This window comes from Seriola dumerili, unplaced genomic scaffold (assembly GCF_002260705.1).
Source record: "Seriola dumerili isolate Sdu_G_001 unplaced genomic scaffold, Sdu_1.0 BDQW01000025.1, whole genome shotgun sequence".
In the NCBI taxonomy this organism is placed as follows: Eukaryota; Metazoa; Chordata; class Actinopteri; order Carangiformes; family Carangidae; genus Seriola; species Seriola dumerili.
Window position 1 is genome coordinate 20,404,809 of NW_019174280.1, and position 18,526 is coordinate 20,423,334.

At 42.1% G+C, this 18,526-nt stretch overlaps 1 protein-coding gene across 1 annotated transcript in view; it reads left to right on the forward strand.

Moving 5' to 3' along the window:
* Positions 1-4,991: 4,991 nt before the first annotated feature.
* The window catches only part of ptchd4 (patched domain containing 4), a 31,492-nt gene continuing 17,957 nt past the window's right edge, over positions 4,992-18,526 (forward strand). Inside the window, exons 1-2 of the mRNA XM_022737971.1 lie at positions 4,992-5,417; positions 17,582-18,077. Of these exons, the coding sequence (XP_022593692.1) occupies positions 4,992-5,417; positions 17,582-18,077 (922 nt within the window). The remainder of the gene's footprint in view (positions 5,418-17,581; positions 18,078-18,526) is intronic.

The following is an 18,526-nucleotide window of genomic DNA, read 5'->3' on the forward strand; positions in this document are numbered from 1 at the left end:
AAAAAATATTTACCATTAACTGACAATGACACACTCCAGTGACAATACAGCATCCTGTGTTTTCCTGCCTCAGTGTTGTTAATCTTTTTTAGCTCATAGTCTGGACTGTAGTTGAGAAGCACAGGGGAGACGCAGGAACTCTGGTCTTTAGAAATTGTAGCTTTAGTTGTACCACAAAAAGCCTAAAGAGCACATACATCGCACTGTACGTTCACAGCTGTACTGCTAACTGCTAACTAACTAGCTAACTCTTTCCTCCGGACGCCAGCTTCACCTCTCTCTCTCTCTCTCTCGCCGGCAAGGCACACAACCTACGTACTGAGCTGTTCCTGAAAGGAGCTGCTCTCCTCCTGTAACAATATTCTGTCTCAAACTTCTCAAACTTACAGCAGATCTTGCACAGAGATGATAAATCTGTGTAATTTTCTCGTTTACTTGCTCTACTTGCCTCTTGAAGCTTAATGCGAGAGTTTAGTTTCCACACACTCCTGCGCATGCATATAATGCTGCAATATCATAACTGATCTCAGAACGGGGGGGAGAAGCTGAGTCAAGAACAGCTTGACAAGCAAACAAGGCTAATGCTAGTCACCAGTCAAAGATTTCAGGATTATTCTCAATGCGTAATCCTCCAAAAAAAGGCTGCTGTCCTTTCCGTTTGACAAGTTTGAGCCTCTGTCAATGGGACACGTTCACACCCACGAAAATGGCAGAAACGGCAGATACAGCTGATCGTCAAGCTAGCTTACAGAGACAATAACCTGCTGCCACCACAAGTGGGCAGTAAATTAGATGAAGAACACAAACAGGCATCAGATCCTTGATGTGTCCTGTTTTGGATTGTTGAGGTCCACTTATTATATCCACAATATTTAGAAACTTACAAAACACATTGTTTTCACATTTATGAATTTGACAAATGCTTTAAGTACATATTATTTTGTTACTTAAATTTACAAAATTTGGTTCACAATCCCTTAGGAAGGGGGAGACATGTCCCCCCCTTGTCCCCACCAGGATTTCCGCCTATGGGTCTGAGATCAGATGTAAGGACAGATATCACTTCCACATCAGTATCGTTCTAATTGATGTCTATTTTTAGCTCTAACTGGGCAAGCTGTTTGCCTTGCATGCCCTGACTGCACGCCACTCGTACATATCACGGCCTGGCAACAAATGGCGTGGCACTGAATTTGAAATGATCTTCACTCAGTGGGTAACATGTTAGATATAATACCAGCTTCAAAATGCCCCAATTCTGCCTCTCTCTGGCACTGAATGGGCCGTACCAACCATGAGCTCTTTGATACCAATGTTTTGTGTTAGATAAAGGCTACTCCTACCCAGCTGATAGCGAGCCACAATAGAGGGTTGTTTATCTCAAGTCCTCAGCAACGGAGGCCGTTGTGCAAGCTGAAGAATGGGAGGAGGAGGAATGCTGAAATGCTTGAAAATTTTTAAATAACTGTTTGTTCAACAAAAGTGCACAGACGTGAATTCTGCAGTGGTCTAATAATCAGGGTTGATGCTTTGTCATGTAAATCAGCAGGTACATCCAAACAGCACCTGACAATCAAAAGGAACAAATAAGAACAAATAAGGCTGCTGCATCTTTAGCTCGGGAGGCTTGGCTGGCAGACTGCTGGATGAGGTTTTACTCATGCCAAGAAATTATTCAAGTGCAGAGGTAGTGACTGTACATGCCCTACTTTTTATGCTACTTCACTGCTGTTTCTCCAGTTGTAAGAGGTGCTGCTTGTAAAATCAGGCTCCACTGAGGCGATATTAAGTTCTGGGTCAACAACAACAGCAACACTCACACAATGAGATCACAGTTCGGGGGATTCTTCAGTGGCTTCCTTTGTATACAGATTGGGATAGGGGGGTTCAATGATGATTACCACTGTAAACCCAAGAGTATACAAATGGTATTAACCACGTAACAAGCACGAGTTAATCCTGATCCTGGGCTGTAATGGATTTTTCAGTGATGAGATGTTCACTAAAAGATGTTAGACCAAGACGAGGTTTAATCCGTTATGTGAGACTAGTCAACAAGCTGCAGGCAGCTATGTGAATGGACTGGCTGATTGTAGCACATGCCATAACACCTAATGTCATTGGCACAGATTATTAAAGAGGTTTCCATTTAGTGAGTACATTTACAGTCAAATTATTTAAAACAAACATTTGTTGATAAGAAACCAATTGCCTCAGGGTCTCAGACCCTCAGGGGTCACTAAAGTACAACACAAATTGAAATGTTAATGGCCTTGAAGCTACTTAATCTTGAGGCATGGTTTTATAATGGAGCTGCGTATCAAAATCCACTTTTTAAGATTCACTTCACCAGTCTTAAAGGTCCCATATTGTATAAAGGTAGATTTCCATGTAGCTTTTGATTATAAAGCAGATATACAGTAGGTTCTATTTTAAAACTGTGAAAGTATGAAAGCGCTCAGTCAACAGAGAAATGCCCCCCATGTTGGATATTCATAAATAAATGTGTCTTTAATTTCAGATTATGAACAACAAGAACATGTTACACATATTCCGAGGCAACAAAACGGTTTAGTACAATGGTCCATGCAGCCCTGACTTTACCTCACAACAGTGATGAAACCCCTTTTTAGATTCATAGTAATTATAGGGTAGGGTTTTGACCAGGGCTAAAAGGATTAGGCGATAAATCAATTAGTCAACCGACGCTGAAAAATGAAATGGAGAGAGAGAGATAGAGAGACAGAGAGAGCATGGTGTCAGCTTTTCAAAAGTGAAATTTTGTTTTTTTTTTTTTTTTTTTTAATCATTTGTAATGTTATGCTGAAAATCTTTAGGGCTGGCAAAACAAGAAATTCGACGACATCATGCTGGGCTTTAGGAAGTTGCCATTGCTTTAATCATGAAAATAATCTGCAGCATGAATCAATAATGAAAACAACTGTTAGTTCCAGCCCTAGTTCTGTTACAACATATTGTACTTGCAAGCTGCATGGAGAGGGAACGCAATCTTTTAAGTATGAAAGCTGCAGCAGCAGTTTAAGTACTGAGAACAACTGCATTATGCAACCAAAGCAGTTCCGCCCGAGACCTTCACCTGATAACCTCACCTTAATCGGGACCGTTGTATTTTGGTCCTGGATGGCTCTCTCATGGAACCCAGGAAGTTTAGTCACAAAACCATTAATAAAATATGAAATATTATTTGACAGGAAGAATGTCGAAAACAAAAGAAGAAGTAGCATGATACTATTTCAAGAGCTTCAAAGTCCATGGAGGCACAGTGTCAGGGTAGATGGATGGTTCAATAATTCTTTGAACTGGGAAGTTGTCGTTAATTTCCTTTTTCCAACCGTTCACGTTGCTTTAAGTCAAACTTCATTCCTTTACTCACCAAGAGCTGTCTCCAGTGGTGGAAAGCAACCTTCTTGTTTTACTTCTATTTTCTATCACTTCTTGTCTTTCACTGAAGTGAGCATGCTAACCAGCTAGTTTGTCACTTTTCCGATACCGAGTCACTGTAGCGTCCAGTCTGCCCTGAAGAGGAAGCGCTACTCAGAGGACGTATTGGCTGAAGTTAATGCTAACTCTGGCTATGTAGCAATAGCGAAACTTACAAATCCTGCAGTAAAAAGTGGGGTCTTGTCAATACAAACCCATGTAAAATCTACTTCATTTGATTCAATCCATTGCTGGATTTCTTCCTTGTTTCCTGACTAATGTTGCACAGCATCATTGCACTGACTGTCGCCAGTGAACCGCATTGATATCAAAAACTGCTGTCTATTTTTGCTGACGCTTTGGTGCAACACCTGGAAAGAGATGACTCAAGGTCAAATCTGGTAATTTATTAAAAAATACAGCATGTCTGCTGCTGCTGCCATAAAACCTTGTCCATCACAATGAACATCTTTCAATCATTATCACATCTGCCCTGTAACATTTTCACAGTTAAAAAATTACCTGGAGGCTTCAATCTTCATGTACCTGCTCCATTCATACTCATAGAAGCACAATAGATAGATAATTACATGTACCAGCCTCCGTTTAAAACAATAGATTTGATTAACAGAAGTGTTAACGGCTGGGGTTGTAGAGTTATGTCTGTGAAGCCACTTAAACAAGCAAAAAAAACAGGGAGGTCTGGACCAGTCACACCACCCTGCCTGGCCTGTATAAACCACTCAGCATGAGGCACAACACAAGGTGGGTTTCCCCCATTCATGAAGCTGAACACTGACTCATCCCTGCAAGTGCTTTTTGGTCATTCAGCCACCTGCAGGAACATCTTACAACTCTCATCTTGCCTGTTGCCTCCACTGTTCCTAAAATAACCAGGCACCACCATCACCCCCCCCCCCCCCCCCCCCCCCCCCCCCCCCCCCCCCCCCCCCCCCCCCCAGCCTTCTATCCTCCTCTTCAACCCCCGCCACATGGTTACAGTGAAGTACATAAATCAGGCGCCACCGCTGCTGTGAGAGCCGAGGAGAGGAGGCAGACAGGAGGAGTGCACACATGCACATCACACCGTCACGGCTCGTCGCTGCCACTGCAGCCGGTGCAGCGGAGGAGACTCGCTCGGCTTTTATCCATCACATGGAGGCGGAATGGCTTGAGCTCAGTCAACGCGGACTCGTCTCGATCGGCTGATTGCACGATGCTCTTCTGACTGTCTGCCTTTCTCTTTGTGTGTGTGTGTGTGTGTGTGTGTGTGAGTCTGAGAGAGAGTGCGAGAGAGAGAGAGAGAGTGTGTGTGTGTGAGTGTGCGTGTGTGTGTGTGTGTGTGTGTGTGTGTCCATCCGTCCGTCTTGCCGCGAATTGCTGCAGTGCTGTTTTTCCAGGTGTTGTGGTGTGTGTGTGTGAAAATGTGTGTGTGTGAGTGTGTGTGCGCGCGTGTGTGTGTGTGCGTGTGTGTGAACGTGTGTGATGTTGTAGCCTGGTGTAATTCTCTTACGAATTGGACTAAGCCGGGGAACGGAGTCTGATGTCACATGTGCTTCATCGGAGGAAACGGGGCATCTGCAAGCTGGATTTTGTGGAGGATGCTGCGGCAAGTGATACACAGAGGGCTCAAGGCTTCGTTCTACTGGCTGGGCTTATTCGTTAGCAGGCACCCCGTTTTCTTCCTCACTGTCCCCGCGGTCCTCACCATCATTTTCGGATCTACCGTTCTCAGCCGATTCAAGCCGGAGACGGACCTGGAGGTGCTGGTCGCCCCGACTCACAGCCTCGCCAAGATCGAGCGGAGTCTCGCCAACAGCCTGTTTCCCATCGACCAGTCGAAGCACAAGCTGTACTCGGATTTGCACACCCCGGGCAGATATGGCAGGCTGATCCTGCTCGCCAAGTCCGCGGGAAACATCCTGGAGCTAGCCGACCAGGTCCTGCAGGTCCACAAGCAGGTGCTGGATTTACGCGTTAATTACAAGGGATTCAATTACACGTTCGCGCACCTCTGCGTCTTGAGCCACAGAGACAAGCGCTGCCTCTTGGATGATATCATCACCATCTTCGAAGATATCAGGCAGGCTGTGCTCTCCAACAGCACTTTCCTCAAGGTGCCCGTGAGCTATCCAAACACAACATTAAAGGTGAGATTTTTTATTTTTTTTTAATTATTATTATTATTGTTTGGACACACTGCAGCTCCTCTTAAAATGCATGTGAAGCCGGGCCTGTGGAAACTATCCAACCCCCCGAAATCTCTCCATCAGAGCCGTGGTGACAGTGCAGCAGCAGTCAGCATGTGAATAGCTGGAGCAGACTGGCCCTTTGGAGCTTGCCATAATTTCTGAATGAACACAGTGGGCTTGTATTCTCCCAGGCTGTGATGTGGGGCTGCAGATTGCTACATATATCAGCCAGTGAGGGAACCCTCTCCGTAACACAGACAGCCGGTTTGCAGTTTTCACCCTCCCTTGTTGGTGCAGGTGAATTGATTGGCTGCATATAGACCCTGACTGCTCTCCTCTGCTCCTCCACACATACTCACACACATCACACACATACAAAAGGATATCCTCTGTCTTTTTTTTTTTCTTTTTGATGCAGTGTCTCCCTCTGGCCTTTTCCTGGCTGTACATGCTTTATAATGACATTGCTGTAGAAGCTAATAGACTCCTGCTTCTCTCTATTTTCCTCTCTGTTGCTCAGTGGGATTTGACCGCACACATTTGTATCAGTAACACACTAGTTTCTCCCAGTAGTGAAACATGTGGATATGCTGCATGTAGTCATACAGGTGCTCACTCTGTAGGCCTGCCAGTCCATCAGGTGCAGATGTGCTCTGCAGAGTCTGATCAGGTGTTTGTGAAGCAAGTGAGGCTTTTAAACTGAAAAACTGTTGCACACATGCAGGGTTTGAAACACTTACTATTTACCTAGCTTCATAAAGATGAAAACCAATTTTCATCACTGTCACAACACCAGGCAAAAACAGTGCAAAGGTTATGGGTTTATTGTGCATCAGCTGCATGGTGTGTGCTTTTTATTGTACGGCCCTTGAGGAACACTCACTGCACTGCACTGCACAGCTCTGCTAGAATATAGACATCACTATAACGACCAGCTTTATTCAGCACTGCTCAAATGGATTGTGAGGTCCATGCCACTGTATGCTGATATCGCACGCTCAAACTGTCACAAGCAGCATATTCAGTGTATCAGAAGCCTGGCAGGTTGTAACTTCCATTGAGGAGCTGCCACAGCAGCGAGAGCCATCCATGCAGCATCAGCGTCCGAGCGGAGCGGCGAGGGCCATTCATCATCCTGTTGCTCAGCTTTTCTTTCAAAAGTTGACATTTACGAGATCCGTGGTTTTTTGCAGGGCATCGAGGATAATCAGATTTTTTTACAGTAACACACAGAAAAGCTGCACGGTTTACACTCTCATAGAAATGTTCGACACAGAGTTTAATGTGAAAAGAAAATATACATTAGTGTCTTTGCTGCTGGAGAATGAGGCAATTAGAATGAGTCACTTCTATATCTACAAACAGCCATGTAGAAGTCAGTAGATAACTGTATTCAGTATCATTCTCCTTTTTGAATTTACTCTTTTGTACCTCTACATTTCTCACGTTGTCATCTGACCTTTTTTATTGTGAGTTTTTCAGGTGTCATATGTAATATTTCTTCAGTAGAAAGAAGTTCCAATCAAATACATTCATACTGTCTGTATTTAATAACATCCCTTTTGTAGCGACCACTACACTTGAATTTAAATTTTCACTTGTTGAAAATTGGGGCACCACCTTCATTAAATAGACAATGAGAGACCAAGTCAGTCTTATAATCAGAGGCTCTTGATACAGAGATCTGTGTATGTGCTTTGAAGGAATACACAAGACCATGACTTGGTGATAATTGAAGATATTTCTTTATAGCTTAATGTCTATAAGGAGCTGAATAAATGAGGCATTGATGTTGATTAGATAACAGAGAGGTCAGATGAGTAAAAATGATCTTTTGAATGACAAACTGATCGCTTCATTTGGCAATAATGAAATGAAGTAAGTGGTTCAGAGTCACCAGAGAAAGGTGGGACGCTCTGAAGGTAACAGTTTCTCTAGGACTTAAAAATAAGAATTCAAAGCAGTGAGTGACGTGAACTCTCAGCACAGCAGGAGTAAAGTCTTCCCACTATTGCAGCGTGGTCTCAGAGCAGGTTGTTTCACTTGCGACTCTTCCCTCATTCTTGCAAGCGGAAGTTCGTAGGCAATACGGCTCCTGCTGGTTCCTGCTGGTTCCTTGGTACGTCATGGTCACTTTCCTCGACAAGACTCGTTGAAGAGTTTTGAAAGTAATTTTTGTTGGCTTGACGACAACACTTAGAAAATACTGTCAAAGTGAGACTTTCTGAAGTACAGATATGTAAATGACAAATTGAGGCTTTCAGCTACCAATTAAAATGTAGTTAGCATAAATATCGCCACATCACTGACGACTTGTCACCTCTTCTCTTCGTGGCAGCTCTTTACTTTTCAGGTTTCTGTGACTGTTGAGCTGTTGCTTTCTGTGTTGACACAAAAAAAAAAAGAAAAGATTCCCCTCCAATCCAACTGTCCTACTTTTGATACCGAAACATTAGTATGCGGAGTGTTTAGCTAACACAGCTAATTCTGCTGACGCTATACTACAGGAAGTGGGGCTGTTTGTCCTAAAAAAGACTTTCATATTGCCTAGAAACTGGTTTATTTCTGTGATGTGACTGAATGTCCGTACGCAGTGAAGTGATGGCACTTATCTACATAATATAAAACTATCCTGTAGTCCAGCCCCTTCTTTACGCATGCACATGCTAACTTGTGCCTGTGTGTCTCTATGTGACACATGTAAAAGTTTTAACACGTTTGCATGCACTCAGGCACATGCACATTACTATTAACAAGTCATGTGCGACATGAAGGACGGTATTTCTCTCTTGAAGGTTGATGTGACCTCTTTCCTCCCCGGCTCTCCTCACTCTGTATCAGGCTCTCTGCGCTCTCCATGTTCCTGAATCCTTATTCTCTCTGTCTGCCTGTCTGGCGAGCTGTCTGGGCTAATTCATTTGCCTGACTTCTTATGCCTCATCCTGCTCTTTGATGTCACAACCGGGATTTATTTCTGTGCTTGTTATACAGAGGTAGACTTCGTAAAAAGTCCTACTTTTTGCTGAGCTGAATGTTAGCTCTGTTCCCAGGAGAAAATGCTTAAAATATATTCTTTGTTTTGCTCTGTCTTCTGTATTTTCAGTTGCGTAATCTTTTGAAGCTGTCAGGTAGTACAAGAATAAAAATGCATCAAAGAATACTAGAAAAAAGCAAAGCAATAGCAAACGGGGCTAAATGAACGAACAATGGACAATTCCAACATATGGAGGGGAAATATATCTAACACTGAAATGCATACATTAACAAGAAATACCTGTGGGATCTGAGTCTGTGGCCTCATCCTGTATTCATACCACCAGCAACCTGATCACAATGCCAATTAGAGCTTAATTAGCACTTGTTGATTGTTAGTCCAAGTGCAGAAGTTGTTACGGCAACAGATTGGACCTATGGCAACGCTGGTATATGATTATCTGCTTATAATCGAATGGACCCAAAATATCCTGGTGGCCCAGCTTATTTTAGATTATAAAAAATATGGACAGCTGTTTTCCAGCCGTCCAGATGTTATAGATTAACATGTTTGTTGTCACTCTCGTTAGCGCAAAATCACATCTTAGTCGTCTCATTATCAAACATCAACAAACATTTTTAATAAGGATTCCTTGGCTTTACTTTTTTGAAGAGGTCTGATCCAAAGGTGCTGTTTACAGTTGAACAATAAACTTGTCAGTGCTCTCTGGTAGACAGATTATGTAATGTAACTTCTTTTGTGCTGCAAAACCTATTGGGCAGCAAGTGGAGACTGATATTTGGAAGTACAATGTATCAGATCTTGAATTGCAAGACGATCTGTAGCATCCTGTCCTTCATTAGCATGTTGGTTTTTTATCACCATAAAGTAGTTTTAGTTGCTCTTGTCCTAACTAAACCTTAAGGTCCCATATTTTACATTTTTCCAGTGTTTTATTTGACGTGATGATCCATAAAAAGATATATTTGTGGTTCACAGGAAGTCCTGACGACTCGTTTCAAGGCTCAGTGTCTGAATACAGGCTGTGTGCATTTCTCTATGGACTGAGCGCTTTGATACTTTCACAGTATTAATAAAGAACCTAGACGTGCTTTATAATCAAACAACACATGGACATCTACCTTTATACAATATGTGACCTTTAACCATGAATGTGACGGATCATTTGCAAAGATTTTGAAAAGCACTGACAAACTATGGCACCAACTTAAAGGGTTGCTAGACCGGAAAATAGGTTGTTTTGGAACGGAGTCACAAATGACTAGTGGGAGGACTTTTTGAATTGCTTTAGTTGTCAGTCTCCCACAATAGAAATTTTATCTTTTACATACCCAGTGTGTGTGTGTGTGTGTGTGTGTGTGTATATACATATGACTATATATATTACCATTGTTTTCCTGACCTACCTGGATATAGAGTTTCTCTATTCTCTTGTCAAATGACTGAAGCTGTATTTCATTGTTTACCTCTGGTACCAAAAGTAAAGTCTCCTTTACCTGATGTCCTGGTCTGCTCCGTCAGGCTAAGTCAAACTGTGTAGCAACATTAATTGGACATCTCATTTGGGATCTAGCCTGTTAATCCCACTGAATTCTGTTTCATCTCTTTATTCAGTCTCATCATTGTGTTCGTGTTAACCACTGTCTGTCTGTGGGACTGTGGGAGAGACGTACCCGTGTCATCAGTGTCATTTTCAGTCAACATAAAATGTGTGAGCGGTAGCACTTGGCTTGGAGCACCTAATGCTTTTCAGTCTCAGAGATATGCTGATTCAAGAGTTTTTATTTTATTAAATATTACATGATATTTTCAGATAATATAATGAAATTGATATCTGAGGATAATGGGCTTAAAATATAAATGCACATGGTTTGGACTGAAGGTTGTGATTTGTCTCTGTGAAATTGTGTGGTACTTAGTGTCAAAGCCCATTATCTTGAGAGAAGAGTTTGATATCTCATGATAATTAGATAATTAAGTTGTTATCTTCCAATAATGAGGGGCAACTTTGGCCGCTCTGGGCTCCTGTAGTTGAAAGCTCCGGTGGTCAGAATTGATTTATATAAAAAAGACACACAGGTGTGCCATCTCTGCATTACATTTATCCTAACACTGATAATATTGTGTTGGACAAGATCAAGCTTCTTGTTCCATTCATGAGGGGACAGTGAAATTGAGTGCTGGATTGAATTAAGTTATTGAGCAGTTTGGGTTGTATGCAGCACGGCAATGTCAAGCTAAGGTCAATGTTTGTTTTACACCCCCATTCTCTTTAATAAATCATAAAACTGGAGGTGAGAGCGGCAGCGGTGAGGCAGCAGGAAAAACAGCTGATATGCAGAAGGAGGTCTGTGGCACCTTGAATGCCGCAGCAGAGCCGATGTGATGTGTGGAGGATGGGAGGAGAGGAGACACGGCGCAGGAATTAGCCGATGAGGTTAGGTATGTGGAGGTCAATAATTGGCTCGCCCCAGGGTGCGTTTGGGTGGCCGGCAATAAAAAAATACAAAAGACAGTCAATAGTGTCTCCTGAAACGACATTAAAACCCTCACGTCAGCATTTTCAGTATAAAATACATAAATATTTAGTAGGCCTGACCGATGTGGTTGAAATCAATCTTAGAACATACCGACAATACTGCAAATGTAAAATGATGGTGTGAGTTAACTCTTAATGTAAAACAGACCCTTTAGTAACGCATCGTTAGTATTTCCTCACACTTTGCTTGGACTCGTTCATTTAAACAGCAGAATGTTTTTAAAACAAATCATTTTATTGTGATACAATGCAACTGAAATAATAGTAATAATAATATTGATTTACTTTTTTTCCATTTGATAAATAGATCGGCTGAATGAATGGAAGCCAGTGAGTAAAACAAACTAGAAAATGGTGCATTCATGATCAAAAATACTGTAGTACATTGTCGCTAATCTTAAGTAGCGTCACTTCAAGGTTTGTCCGTCAATGTTTTGGATTTATGATATCATCAAGAATGGAAATTTTTTATTTTTGGATATTAATCAAACATTTATAGCTGCTAGTTTGCAGGTTTCTTGATTTAAAGTGGTTCTCCAATGATTTAGTACTTCCATAAAGCTGGGGGAGTTGTGAGGGACAGAATAAAAAGAGACAATACCTAGATACTTTGACATGGGGTTTGATTTATAGCTTAACATCTGATTTCATATTGCACTTTAATTATATTCCCCTGGTAGTTGTGTTTATATTCATTCATTTCACTTTGTGATATAGAGTTATAGTGGACTATACATGTACTTGCAGAACTTTGGTTCCAGTCTCAGGCTGCATACACTTTTGGAGCAGGTTTTCTTCAAGTGCCTCACTGAAAAGCCCTCCCCCCCCCCATTGCATGATGCTTCACCGTAGGGATGGTATTTGCCAAGTGATGAGCGGTGCCTAGTGTTTGCCAGACATAATGTTTGGAGTTCTGCTCAAATGATTCAATTTTTGTCTCATTAGACCAGATAATTTTTTTCCTCATGCTCTCAGAATCCTTTAAATGCTATTTGGCAAACTGTAAGCGGGCTGTGCGCCGTTTACTCAAAGTGGCCTCCCTCTTGCTACTCAACCATAAAGCCCTGATTGATGGAGTGCTGCTGAGACGGTCGTCCTTCTGGCAGGTTGTCCCATCTCTGCAGAGGACTTCTGAAGCTCTTTAGAGTGACCATTGAGTTATTGGTTAACCCCCCCCCCGACCAAGGCGCTTCTTGCCTGGTTACTGAGTTTGGTCAGGTGGCCAACCCAATTCCTGGCGGTTTCAAACTTCTTTTATTTCACAATTACTGAGGCCACTGCGCTCTTGGGAACACTCAAAGCTTTGGAAATGGTTTTATATCCTTGCCCTGATCAATGCCTGGCCACACTTTTATTACGGAGGTCTACAGAGAGTTTCTTGGATTTCACGGCTTTTATTGTGCTGACATGCAGTGTGAATTGTGAGACCTTATATACACGGGTGCATGCCTTTCTCAACTAAATGTCCAATCAATGTCACAGATGGACTCAAATCGAGTTCTAGACACATCTCAAGGATAATTAAAGCAAAACAGGAAGCACCTGAAGTTTGAAGTGCCACAGATACTGACTAATTATGTGAATAAGAGATTTCAGTTTTTGATTTTTAATACATTTCTGAAAGCATGTTTAGTCGTTATGTGTTAATGAGTGCAGATTGATGGGCAAAAACGCCATCACACTCAGCTTTACCACATGTTTTCTTTTTACCAATTAGCAAATGTATGCATGCTAACACGCTAAACTAAGATGGTGACCATGGTAAACACCAGCATGTTGACATTACCCATTTGAGCATGTCCGTATGCTAACACTATTGTGCCAATGTTACAGCCTGACAGAGCTTCTGGCGTTGCTGCACACTCTTTTCTTATACTCACACAGCCACAGAATACATTGTACGTTGCCATGTAGAATTATGGTGCTACTTCAACAAAAGAGTGTTAATATGCAAAAAAAAATATCAATTAGGTTGCCTTAGAAAAGATTTTTTATTATTTATTAATATTATTAATTATTAATATTATTATTATTAACATTCTTTAATTGATTTTTTATTTATAGTTTTTCTGTTTCAATTAGTTAGAAAAACCTGGAAACACCTCTCCCAACAGCCACATCCATCTTTTGTCAGGGAGCTCGAGAGGTGTCACATCCCCCCTTTTCACATATCACTCAACCTCTCACAGATATCACACATACTTGCTGTTGTGTGGTGCCCCATCCACACCTACTCTCACTCTGTCGTTCTTTCTCTCCCACACACAATGGCACCGAGAACTATATTTTGTCTTTCTAAAGGCTGCCACAGACAAGAAGAGAAAACAAAATCCTGCGCATTTTCAGAAGCTGAACTGAGCAGACATTTTGCAGATGATTTAGAAATTGTTGCCCTGATAATGGCACAATATTCACCGTGTTACAGCTGGTTCTGGGTATGCATGTGTTTCAGCAGTTTCAACAGTCTGAGCATGTAATGGCTCAGTCTGGGGTGCAAAAGTTTATAGATAAGTGTGTTGTGACTGTTGAGATTTATCTGAAATGCTTCAGTGAAGTTGGGAAGTCAATGTGATAGATTAATTTCAGCTTTGTGCAATTACACAAGTGAAATGAGAGCTAAAGCTTTCCGAGTTCCCTTAGCAATTACTGAGTGATTACATTACATAAACACGCTTGTACACTGTCATGAAATGACAAATTTCAAAGGCTGAGTAGGATTGTTTTGAGAGTAATAATGTAGCATAAAAATAACATGCAGATATTGTTTTATATGTTAATACTGCTAATATATTAGAGGTAGTCAGGAAACCCGGCTCTTGACTTATGGATGGGATCAGTTATGTGACTTGAAGGTTGCAGTTAGCACTGTGGCCGGTTTATTCTGCTGCCCACATAATGCCAGAGGAGAATAATGCATCCATTTTTGTCTCACTGCAGCAAATTGCTTACAAAAATTGAAGCAAACAATCATGGGGATTTATTTATCTAGAAGCGTGAGATTTATATCAAACTCCCCACTGTGAAACAACATATTGTGGCTGTTTGACTGTGCTGGATTATTGTGCTCATAACAAGATAAATCATGTCTACAATAAGCTGCAAATTAAGTTGACATTGTTGCAACAACAAAACAGTGTCATGTTGGGGTTCAAACTCATATCAAAATGTTGCGTGTGTGTCTTACTGCCCTGATTAAGTGGGCTTAGGAAATATTTATTATGTCAGTGTTTTATAATAATATATAATATATTGTACAGTTAAACCTGGCGAATAAGCCTATAGCTTTGATGTAGTGTATGTGCATGATTGTAGGAAATGCGCACTGTACTATATTTAAATGTGTGTCACACACAATGTCTGTACATAAGGATGGATGACATGTCCCGGATAGGAGCGTTGCCATCATGTGTAGCCAGAGTCTGTGCAGTAGTAATCATGAGTCAATCACAGCTGTCAATCATGATGTCACACTCCCATTTTATAGCATCAAATAACTAATTAAAACTAAACCTATCAGAAAAATGAACCCTTGAATACACAATAGTGCACTGAGAACTGACAGAAACTATGTTTGGGAAAAATATACTTGACATGTACTGGCGGGGTTATGACCTATACTGCAGCCAGCCACCAGGGGGCGATTGAGATGTTTTGGCTTCACTTTTGGGGAGCTGTGATGTCGTCCATCTTTATATACAGTCTATGGTGGCACCCCTAGGTGGCCACCGTTATCCCTGAAAGCTGGCATGAAAATGCATGACGAACTAATGCTGCACTTGTCTTGTACATGAACTGTCAAATCTTTAACACTGATTCCTCAAACTGAACTGTATCACTGCCTGAATCAGGATCAAGCATCCTGCATTGGATACTCTGAAAAGTGCCCTTTTCATCTTAATTAAAAGTAGTTACATGAAATTCCTGATTTATGAATTTCTGGTAACTGTTTGTCCATTTACTCAAAACTAGCTAAACTAGCGTAAACACTGACTTAGCTAATGGCTCAGTAAACAAATCAAAACCTAAGTAAACTTCCTCCTTGTCTCTGTGTTCAGATATATTTCAGCTAACAAATTAAAATGCAGTTACTGAGATTTCTACAGTGTCAGTAAACCTGCGAAGATGCTGTGAAACCTGTCCGCTGTTTTAACTACCTTCCTTTTTTGTGAGATTTGTATCAGTCCTGTTAATAGCAAAGAGTTGGAGGGAACATGTGTTTTGTTTTTCGTGCTAGTTCTGGCAGTTGGAGTTGATCTTTATGTGGCAGTAAAAATGAGAGGCAAGTTCAGAGCTAATGGCACGATTAACAAATTTAGCTGTGTTGATGCTAGCTATGGTCTGTGTGTTGTTGTTGTTGTTGTCTTCTTATTTAGGGATAAACTATCAACATCAAAGTAGACAAATGTTACAGGTGACACCACAAGCTAAAAAGTGCTGCTAACAAAAACTAGCTAGACACTTAATAGAAACACTTCCTAACTGTGATTAGCCAAATGACGATGCCAACATGCTAACTAGGTGAGGTTATCTAGCACCACCAGCCGTGGGAAAAAGGCCAGTTTGACGCAGTATTTTAACATCACAGTGTAATGAACAGTGTTGGGATTGCGTACTGATTTGCGTTTGGGATTAAAATGTAAAAGAAAACACAGTCTCCGAAGCCAAATTTTGTATTGAACTGAACAAAATGATTCAAGTCAGAGTGGAGTATTTGCATTAGCAGTTAGCACCAGGTTCATTCTGGGTGTATTTACCTGTTTGAGCGTTATTTACCTTTTTCCTGGGTGGAGCTAAGTAACAAACTTAGCATGTGGGAAGTAGGACTCCTTTGAAATATCTCTTCAGAGACCTGACGGGCAAATTCTCATAAATATATCAACATATTATATTGTAATTTCATTTTGTTTCACTGTCTTCCTGAGCCGACTGTACTATCAGACTGGAATATCAGAGGTACATTTTAGTTTTTTTGAATGAAGCATTTCATTTATTAACTGCAACAGAGTCGCCAGGAAGTGGGTGAGGTGGATGACGGAGATACAGAGTGCACGGCTGTCAGACCAGAGAGATCAGGGTTCACATCCACATTCCCACCTGTTTTAGGCAGCAAAAAAACGTTCTCTAATATTAACAAAGTGCTATGAGAGGCTACACAACCATAAACAGTTGAATAATGCTGTAGCAAGATCAGATATTTTATTCTGTGAAGATTGTGCAGATATGTTCAGTATCAACATATTTGTGCAAAAATAAATCCACAACAGTTCCTCTTTACCTTAATAGAAAACAGTGATTGAAATCTGTGAGCCGGTCACTTTGTGATAAAAGATCTCTCAGGAAACTCAGACAGTGTCTTCAGCAGAAGCATTTGTTGATCCATCAGGGAGGAGAGATAACTACGTCACACTTTCTACGTTCCCAAAATGCGGTTGTTCTGGATGGAGCCACATCACGTTACTGACATTGTTTATCTCTTCAGTGCTTCTTTCCCACCCAGAGAAGATGTGCGTAAATCATGACCCTGAGGGCAGTTATGGCTATTCACCGGAGACTCTGTCTTGTCCTATCTCTGAGGGTCTGTGCTCGACCTTGGTTGCCACGGTAACTGCCAATGGGGATTGGGCAGTAGTGGTCATGTGTGTGGCCTGCAGAGAAACATGGCCTAATACTAAATGAGACCTAATAATAAAGAAAAAACACCTAAAGAAGGAAAGATTCCTTCACAAACACCTAATCCAGTGGCAGTTATATATGTGTATATATATATTTTGTTGTTGTTGTTGTTGCAAATTAGTTGTATATAAAGTTATTTTCTTGGGGACAGGGTTGCCTGAGCTGCAAACAGAGAAATCTGAACTGCTGTATACACCCAGGCAACACTTTTATGTCAAACATGAGAAAGGTTGTGCCAACAGTAACCTCTCGTCTTTATTATGCTCTGATTTGTTCCTGAGAGACTAATGCTGCCCACGTTTATTGTCCCAGCTGTCTTATTGAACTCCTCTTCTTCTGCTCTGCACATTTCTTATTTCGCAATTACATTACCTTCAAACACTCGACACTGTGATGTCTTGCATTCACCGTGTAATTAGATTAATTTAAAACCTCGCTATGGAGCTCCACATCAACCTTCGCGATATATCACCTGCTTTGTCCGCAGCTGTAATAAGGAGTTCAAGTCGAATGATGAATCAACATTAGAGCAAGTAAGGCTGATAACTACTACTGCAATGCTCTGTGGGGTTGGAAGTTTCTAGCATGTTATACAGCACGCTCTTTCCCATTACTGATGTCTGTTGTCAAGGGCAACATACCTGTGTAGCCACGAGCACTGCAAACACGTGGAATAATGTATTTTTATGAATTGTACCTTTCCTCAAAGCTAATTGTCGGAAATCTCTAAATCCCCTGCAGGATGGCCGCGTGTCTTTCATCGGCCACCAGCTGGGCGGCGTGTCCTTCTCGCCCAACAGCCGAGACCAGCAGGTCAAGTTCGCCCGCGCCGTACAGATCACCTACTACCTCCGCAACCACGGCCCCGTGGTGCAGGATGCCATCGCCGAGCGCTGGGAGAACGAGTTCTGCGCCCTGGTCAGCCGGCTGTCCACGTCCGAGGCGCCGCACGCGACCGACCAGCTCCACATCCAGTCGCTCACCTCCTTCAGCCTGTGGCGGGACTTCCACCAGACGGGCGTGCTGGCCAAGGGGGAGGTGCTGGTCAGCCTGGTGCTGGTGCTCCTGGCCGCCACCATCTCCAGCTCCATGCGAGACTGCCTGAGGGGGAAGCCGTTCCTGGGCCTCCTGGGAGTCCTGACCATCTGCATCGCCAACGTGACCGCCGCGGGGATCTTCTTTATATCAGACGGGAAGTTCAACTCCACGCTGCTGGGGATCCCATTCTTTGCCATGGGTGAGCGTGGGTCATGACTCTCTGTGTGTGTGTGTGTGTGTGTGTGTGTGCGTGCGTGCGTGTGTGTGTGTAGGTATCAGGATTAGAATTTGGTGTTAAAAGGAGGGGCTTATCAGGGTTCAACACTCACTGAGGTTTGATTGGGGAAGGGATTAGCAGAATTGTGTTGGGCTTTTCCTCGGAGGGGATGCCGGCAGTTCATTATTGTTGTTGCTACCAAACAGACAGAGTGGCATGTGTGTGTTTCCCATGTGTGTCTCTGCAGCTGCAGTTGTGCAGCGATTTCTTTTGTTAGGCAACTTTGCATGTTTAAGCATCGAGGACAAAGTCCCTCAGTTTTGTTGTGCGGGTTTTTTCATCGTCTCACCGCTGAATGAATGTTATCTTCGATGTGGATTTAATAATAAACTCGATCACAGTGAATATCAACCAAAAGAATCCATCAGAAT